Source organism: Microchirus variegatus (assembly GCF_963457635.1).
Source record: "Microchirus variegatus genome assembly, chromosome: 16".
NCBI classification, from domain to species: Eukaryota; Metazoa; Chordata; class Actinopteri; order Pleuronectiformes; family Soleidae; genus Microchirus; species Microchirus variegatus.
Genome location: NC_139817.1, coordinates 4,799,379 through 4,807,993, shown reverse-complemented (window position 1 = coordinate 4,807,993; position 8,615 = coordinate 4,799,379). Strand labels below are relative to the sequence as shown.

Sequence of the window (8,615 nt, the reverse complement as noted above, 5' to 3'; positions counted from 1 at the left end):
TGTCAGACTTTTCCTTCTAAATAATAGCAGTATTATGTTTTTATATCATACGCGCAGTAATTTCCCAGTACAGAATGAAAAAACACTGAAAGAAACCAAATGTGAGCGTGAGAAAGAGCGCCCCCTACAGGAAGGACGCAGCTCTGAATGTTTCTTGTACATAGTGAAACGGAAGCAGGGTAGAAAAACTTCACCGAGAAATGAAAACGCTGAAAAGAGATTCTCCGATTTTACCGTTGGTATTGATTATTATTATGATTATGATTATGATTATTATTGCTGTATGTTTTATGTTTAAAATGTGACACACACACGCGTGGGTTCCGTGTCAGTCAGAATTGTTTCTTTTTCCTTTCATTTAAATGTTCCATTGTATGGCAGAAATATTTGCTATATTTAATATGGTTGATGTGACTTATTAACAGTGTGGAAAAAAGATGTGTACATAACAGGTTTGTACATAGTTTGACGACGAGTCGCTCGTTCCCAGCACTATTTTTTAAAAACATGCTCATCAACGCTTCCTTTTTACTTTTAAGTTGTAAATAGTCGACTCATCACAAAAACACTGGACTCTATGACAGCCTGAAAAATGGTGCCATACGACTGGGATTACTTTTTTTTTGTTATTTCTGCTTAGCCACAGTGACGCTAACGTGCTAACGGGACAAGGTGTAGATGTTGTAGAGTTTGACCCCGTGTCCTTGGACTGCTTGTTTCAAATGTACAATTTTTCTTTCGTCCTTTGAAATAAAGGAGTTCTTCAATCACAGTGAGAAACACAAATATGGTGTGAGCTTATATATAATATTCTATATACGATGTCTAAGCCTCTGAAACGTCCGAACCAATCCGTACCAAACTTGCTATTACTCTTTATAGTCCAGTCCTGAGGACGTCTATATAAAAATATTAATTTTTGAATACAGCGCCGACTGGTGGTGACAGAAAGCAACACATTTTATTTTGTTTGTTTTTAATGTTAAAATTTGGAGCCAGTTTTGGGGATTTTCCAAATGTGGTATTTGAACTCTTCCTCCTCCAGCTTTATTGCAATCAACTTCAAATTTGGTGAGGTCACTCAGGACAAGATAAGGATTAAAAGTTACAAAAATCTTTATTCAGTGTCACACGGTGTTGGTGCTAGGAAGCAGCAAAGTTGCGGAAAATTCTGGTGTTTTGCCACAAAAAAATAAACTGTTATAACTTTGCAATTGAAGGTCCAACCCGAACCAAACTTGCTATTACTCTTTATAGTCCAGTCCTGAAGACGGCCATGTAAAAATATTAATTTTTTGAAAACAGCGCCGAGTGGTGGTGACAGAAAGCAACACATTTTCTTTTGTTAGTTTTTAACGTTACCTCGTTAAAAGCTCAGCAAAGGATTTATGGACAAAATTTGGAGCCATTTTTGAGGATTTTCCAAATGTGGTATTTGAACTAACTCCTCCTACAGCTTTATTGCAATCAACTTCAAATTTGGTGAGGTCACTCAGGACAAGATAAGGATTAAAAGTTACAAAAATCTTTATTCAGTGTCACACGGTGTAGGTGCTAGGAAGCAGCAAAGTTGCGGAAAATTCTGGTGTTTTGCCACAAAAAATAAACTGTTATAACTTTGCAATTGAAGGTCCAACCCAAACCAAACTTGCTAATACTCTTTATAGGCCAGTCCTGAAGACGTCTATGTAAAAATATTCAATTTTGAAAACAGCGCCGCCTGGTGGTGACATAAAACAACACATTTTCTTTTGTTTGTTTTTTTCTTGGTTTTCTTTCTTTTACCTTTTTTCATCTTATACCTGCAGTCTTATATTTTGCCGATACAAACAAACAAAAAATACTTGAATGCTTGGATACTTGAATTTTAGTGCAATGTCAGAATGGTGCTACAGTTGTTGAGGACTTTGAGGAGGACGTGCCTTAAAATAAAAATGGTAAAATCACTTGTTTATGGCAGGAAACAAAGCCACAGTGAGGGGAAAAAAACCAACACCCACATACAAAATAATATTATGACGAGCTAACTTTGTCTTGTGAAAGGCAGAAGACGAGGCCTGTGGCAGAGATGACGACTGTCAGAGAGAGGCAGCGGTAAAATGTCACTTTGAGTCTTCTGAGGGCAGCGGGAGCAGATTTCCAGGGAGAGTTCTGAGTGTTGGTTGAGGGCGAAGTGGAGCTTCGGAGGCACTGGAGCTGTCTCTGTTTATGCAAAGACACATCTTTGAGTCATTGGTCTCCAAACCAGGCGAAGGGAACAACAATAGGACTTGAGTTTGCCCCGGGGGGGGGGGGGGGGGGGGGGACATCGTCACAGCTACAGTGTTCTGTGTGGAGATCTGTCAGGACGCGGTGGCTGCACAGACACACATTTAGAAAAATAAGTAGATAGTCAGAGTCCCTGTGAAGTCCTTCTGCTGCTGCTCTGGACGAGTGAACCGTCCCCTCACTTTTCCTGACTTCCTCCCAGCCTCGCTGTCATGGCCCTCCTCACTGTGGTTTGGATGGAGCCCATGAAAACGTGCAGGGACCCAAGAAAAAAATCTTGAGAGAAACATCCAACATAATTACAAATGGTCAGTGTTTCACGGGACAGAATGAATTCATATAGAAGTAAACTAAACTAAGCCATTATTTTGCTCACAGATCTATCTATCTATCTATCTATCTATCTATCTATCTATCTATCATCTATCTATCTATCTATCTATCTATCTATAGCTAGCTAGCTAGAAATCTAGCTAATTAAATAGCTGGCTTCTCTACAGCTAGCTATATTAACTGTAGCTAGATGGTTAAATAGCTAGCTTCTAGTTATCTAGCTAGATAAGAGTTTTTTTTTTTTTTATTGACCATGTTTTAATGTGGTGTTGTTTACTTTTGTTATTAATATGATTGTTTACTCCAGTGTTACATTTAAGTGGTTTATAGATAATGTCATTAGGTAGAACTAGCGGTTGTGGCACATAAACAAATGTTGTTGTTGTTTTTAACTTCTTTCATTTCAGTGTGGTTGCTCAAATATGAGGCTAAAGACACAAACACCTAAGGTGGAAGGTAAGTTCTCTGACTTTATTATTCTAGTTTATGTGCAAATAATAAGACTTTTCCTCACAATAGAAATCTATCTATCTGTCTCCAGGTAGCTAGTTAGAAATCTAGCTAATTAAATAGCTAGATTTCTAGCTAGCTATTTTATTAGCTAGATTTCTAGCTAGTTAAATAGCTAGCTCCTCATTGCTAGCTTCTCTTTGTACACGTAAATTATCTATCTATCTATCTATCTATCTATCTATCTATCTATCTATCTATCTATCTATCTATCTATCTATCTATCTATCTATCTATCTATCTATCTATCTATCTATCTATCTATCTATCTATCTATCTATCTATCTCCAGCTCGCTAGCTAGAAATCTGGCTAATTAAACAGCTGGCTTCTCTACAGCTAACTATATTAACTATAGCTATATAGTTAAATAGCTAGCTTCTAGTTATCTAGCTAGATAAGGGTTTTTTGGTTTTTTTATTGACCACGTTTTAACCTAGTGTTGTATACTTTTGTTATTAATATGATTGTTAACTCATATAAACTCTAATAATGTCATTAGGTGGAACTAGCGGTTGTGGCACATTAACAAATGTTGTTGTTGTTTTTAACGTCTTTCATTTCAGTGTGGAGTTTGGATTCAGCGCGTTGATATTTCGAACCCTTTGTGTTATATGGATAAAAACTCAATGAACTCATCGATGGAGAGAGGAAATGATGGCGACTCCATTTTGTCCCTCACAGGTGGTTTCAGTTCTCTTTGAAAACCTCTGCTGGAGTTTACATGAGGTCATGACGCAGTGATCGACTGCAGCTGAGTTTACTCAGGTGAGTGAAAACACCTGCGCGGCTGCACCGCGTGTATTAGCATGTGCTTACAAATAATAAGGCCAAAGACACAAAAACCTAAGGTGGAAAGTAAGTTCTCTGACTTTATTTTTATAGTTTATGTGCAAATAATTACACTTTTCCTCACAATAGATGGAATCATTGGTCACTACGCTGTTTTTTGCTGTAATTTGTTCTTAAAAAGAGTAAATATCAAGTGAAGAATTTGCTTTTATGCCTATAATACAGTATATTTTCTCGCTTGGCTTTTTTTTGACAAAGGTTTTACATCCAGTTCAGTGACACTATCACAGTCTTCCACTCTATGCAAAACACATCATATTTGCAGAGCACCTTCTTAAAGTTAAAAAATAAATATTTATGTCAAAAAAAAAATTTAAGGAAAGGTAGTGATTTATTCAGAAATAATAAAAAAAAAGGATAAAAGCCTATTTCTGTTTTTTTCAATGTGTCAGTGAATTATAATGTAAGTAAAAGGCAGTAATCGCCCACTATAACTGACTCCAGGAATAAGGCTTCCCCGCTGTTGTGTCTAGCATTGGCCACTAGGTGGCAGTAGCACACAGTGGGAGGACATGTCCTGGAGCAGTTTGCAATGCATGGGCCTTCCAATGCTGACGAGGTGATGCGTCCACGCTCCGACTGACAGGAAGGTCAAACGGCGAGCGTGCAGGACACGCGGGGTGTGACGCGTGGTTTCCTGTGGATGAAGGAGGATATGTAGGAATATGTATGAGGAGAAGATGCATAATACATCAAAGAGGAGAGGATTGCGGATTTGATTTGCATAAGGAGATGCCGTTCACGCACAGGAAAAGATACGACACGATATCGGCCAATTTACCAGGTACACCTGTTCGCACCAACATCTAAGCGGCTGTAGTTCAAATTGAGCATCAGAATGAGGAAGAACAGTGGATTTTGTATGAAAATGGTCCAAAATGTCTCGTTAAATAAGCTCACGTGATGACCAATGTTTGCAGAAGACCATCTCGCAAAGCCTTGAAAGCAGGACTACGATATAGAGGCACTTTCAGGAGATCCAATTGTACACTGACCATCCAGATTATCCTTCAAGAGTCATATCTGGGCCCCAAATTCAAGCAAAATTCAGGACTCAAACATCCCAGTTATCGTCAGCCGCATCACCCACCGCCGGGTCAGCAAACGATGGTTCAGACATGACTTATTTCCGCGTCTGATCCGAGCGCATGAATCACTCCGACAGCTGAACATATCCATCTTCTTGAATGACCTCCAAAGCGTCTTCTGCTGTTTGGCTCCAAGTGCCAGACATTTTTCTACCAACGATGACTCAGTGGGGAAAAAAAACAAAACAAAACAAGATTGGCGATATGGAGGTTTCCGCGCCACATAAGGATGAAAATGGACTTAATGAAGAAATATATTCGGCTTTATGACCAAAAAAAAAAGATTGTTAGTTAAAGGTTAAAGATTGGCTTCATTCCAGAGTCTGCAACCAAAACACCTAATGAGGTCCCGTGACACTAAACTTGCTTAAAAAGCTTCGTCCTTTATTTCAAATGATCCCAATCTGTGTGGAACCGATTTATCCTGAGAGTCGGGTTTTTTCCCCCAAATGTCTCTTAAAACATCTCGGGAAACGATAGCTAAACCTTGTGTTTGTGATGAATTAGATGATAGCATCGCAACAAAAACAAACCTTTGAGACATTAGAGTCAAATATAGTGACATTGTTCCCATTGAAAGAACTAAGAAAATAATCTGTAAAAACGCAAACTCTGGTTTGTCTGTCTTTTCAGGCTGCTGTACACTCATTGTGACACTAGATGGCGGCCTCCTTAAAACAGGGCCATTGCCTAAACTTTTATATAGAAGGTTTAAACACAAAATATGTTCAATTTAAAGAGTTTAAACACTTTATATTCAAACGTACTTACACGCTGGACCTTCAGAATAACGGATAACCTTCTAAGATAAAGGACATTATTGACTGCATTATCACGATGTGCAAGTGATGACACGATATTATCATGATACGATATTATCACAATATTTAAGTCATGATACAATAATATAACGATATTGAAGTCACGATACGATATTATCACGATATATAAGTCATGATACAATATTATTACGATATTTAAGTCACAATACGATATATCATAATATTTAAGTCATGATACAATATTTTCACAATACGATATCACAATATGATAATATCAAAGTATTTAAGTCACGATACGATATTATCATGATACGATATTATCACTATATTTAAGTCACCATATGATATTATCACGATATGATATTATTAAAATATTTAAGTCACGATACGATATTATCACAATATGCAAGTCATGATACGATATTATCACAATATTTATGTCATGATACAATATTATCATGATATTTAAGTCACAATACGATATTATCAGGATATGATATCACAATATTTAAGTCACGATACAATATTATCACGATATTTAAGTCACGATACATATTATCACAATATGATATTATCACAGTAATTAAGTCACAATACAATATTATCACGATATGATATTATCACTATATTTAAGTCATGATACGGTATTATCACGATATTTAAATCACAACATTTAAGTCACGGTACGATATTATCACGACTAATCCGAAAAAACATTTGTGTGTTGTTGTTGTGAGTGTTTTTCCTATAGCGCCACCTTCAGGAACAACAATGTTTTTTTTGTTGTTGTTTTTTTTAAGAATTACAATTTATTTTTTCTGATTTTTCAGCGTCTTATGGACAAAACCGGGACATTTGAGGACATCATCATCATCATCATCATCATCATCATTTCCAGGTTTGACTGACATTTATTTTATTTTCCTGATCAAACAAGTAGTCGATAAATCGATTATGATGATAGTAACTGTTATGGAGGCAGCCTCTGATTTTCTATGTGCTTTGATTTAATTTATCATTCGATAAAGATCAATGAATTGAATCGGTGGAGAGAGGGAGGGGAGGAGAGAGGGAGGGGAGGAGAGAGGGAGGAGGAGGAGGAGGTAGAGAGACCCAGGCGGACAGCAGCAGCAGCAGCAGCAGAGGGAGGCTGGACCGGGAACAATAGAGAGGAACGAAGCCAGCTCCAGAAACCCCAAACAAAACCGAGGGAGAGGGAAAGAAAGAAGCCGAGAGACGAGGATGGAGGGAGAGAGGGAGGTGAAGTGAGATCATGTGAGGATTATAAAGACGACAGGATTCTTTTTTCCTGAGCGGAGCTTTTTTCTTTTCTTTTTTTTTTTGTGTGTTGCTGCTGCTGCTGGTGGTGGTGGTGTGTTCTTCTTCTTCTTCTTCTTCTGGTGTCGCTGGATTGTACTGTACCTCCTCTTCCTCCTCCTCCTCCTCCTCCTCCCCGGCATGAATCCTGCAGAGGCGGCCGAGGAGGCGCCGAGCGACGGCGACACTGATGCCTTCTACAAAACAGGTAACGGCAGCAGAAACACCGACGATACAATGTCACCACCGACACCAGCGCGAGGGAGGGAGGGAGGGAGGGAGGGAGGGAGGCGCCTGCACGCGCTCGTGATGAAAGTGAACGCGAGAACCATCACTGTGTGTGTGTGTGTGTGTGTGTGTGTGTGTGTGTGTGTGTGTGTGCACGCGCGCGTGTGTGTGTGTGTTCACATTCACACATGGATATCAGACAGGGAGGCGTTCAAAGACAAGAGGCACATCATGTTGTGAAGGGTTTCCTCGTGCATCTATGGTGGGATTGTGTGTGTGTGTGTGTGTGTGTGTGTGTGTGTGTGTGTGTGTGTGTGTGTGTGTGTGTGTGTGTGTGTGTGTGTGTGTGTGTGTGTGATGTTGTGTCTCTACAAAGGACAACATCATGTCTCAGGATTCACACCAGCAGGGTGTGTGTGTGTGTGTGTGTGTGTGTGTGTGTGTGTGTGTGTGTGTGTGTGTGTGTGTGTGTCTGTGTGTGTGTGTTTGTGTGTGTCTACAAAAAGAGAAGGAATCATGATCCGAACTCATCCATATAGTCTGAAGGTGATGATCTGGTCTTCCTTATCTTGTGGGGACCTACATGTGTTTACACTGTCACATTATGAGGACATGTCTTCCTTCTGGGGGACAAACCATCATGTTGATTTCTACATTTTAAGATGAAGATGTGTTTTAAAGTTAGGCTGAGGTTCAGGGTTTGAATAAGTCTCCAAGAAATCTATGTAAGGCAATGTAACGTCCTCTAAAGTCACGGAAACCAGTGTGTGTGTGGGTGTGTGATGTTGTGTCTCTACAAAGGACAACATCATGTCTCAGGATTTACACCAGCATGGTGTGTGTGTGTGTGTGTGTGTGTGTCTACAAAAGAGAAGGAATCATGATCCAAACTCATCCATATAGTCTGAAGGTGATGATCTGGTCTTCCTTATGTTGTGGGGACCTACCTGTGTTTACACTGTCTGATTATGAGGACAAAAATCAAGTCTCCATCATGTTGATTTCTACATTTTAAGCAGGTAGGGTCAGGGTTAGGATTGTTAGACCAGTAGAAGTTATCACCAGGTTTGTCTTCCTTATGTCGTGGGGACCTACATGTGTTTACACTGTCACATTACGAGGACACGTCTTCTTTATGGGACACAACAATCGAGTCCACCGTCATGTTGATTTCTACATTTTAAGCAGGTCAGGGTCAGGATTATAGTCCAGTAGAAGTTAGCACCGGGTTTGTCTTC

The 8,615-nt window shown here is 39.2% G+C and overlaps 1 protein-coding gene across 6 annotated transcripts in view; it reads left to right on the top strand.

Annotated features, from left to right (window-relative positions):
• Nucleotides 1-7,290: 7,290 nt before the first annotated feature.
• Nucleotides 7,291-8,615, top strand: part of kalrna (kalirin RhoGEF kinase a) — a gene marked incomplete at both ends in the record, with an annotated part of 131,532 nt that continues 130,207 nt past the window's right edge. For all 6 annotated transcript variants that reach the window (XM_083902657.1, XM_083902658.1, XM_083902655.1 and 3 more), the window contains one exon: nt 7,291-7,357. In XM_083902657.1, the coding sequence (XP_083758783.1) occupies nt 7,291-7,357 (67 nt within the window). The remainder of the gene's footprint in view (nt 7,358-8,615) is intronic.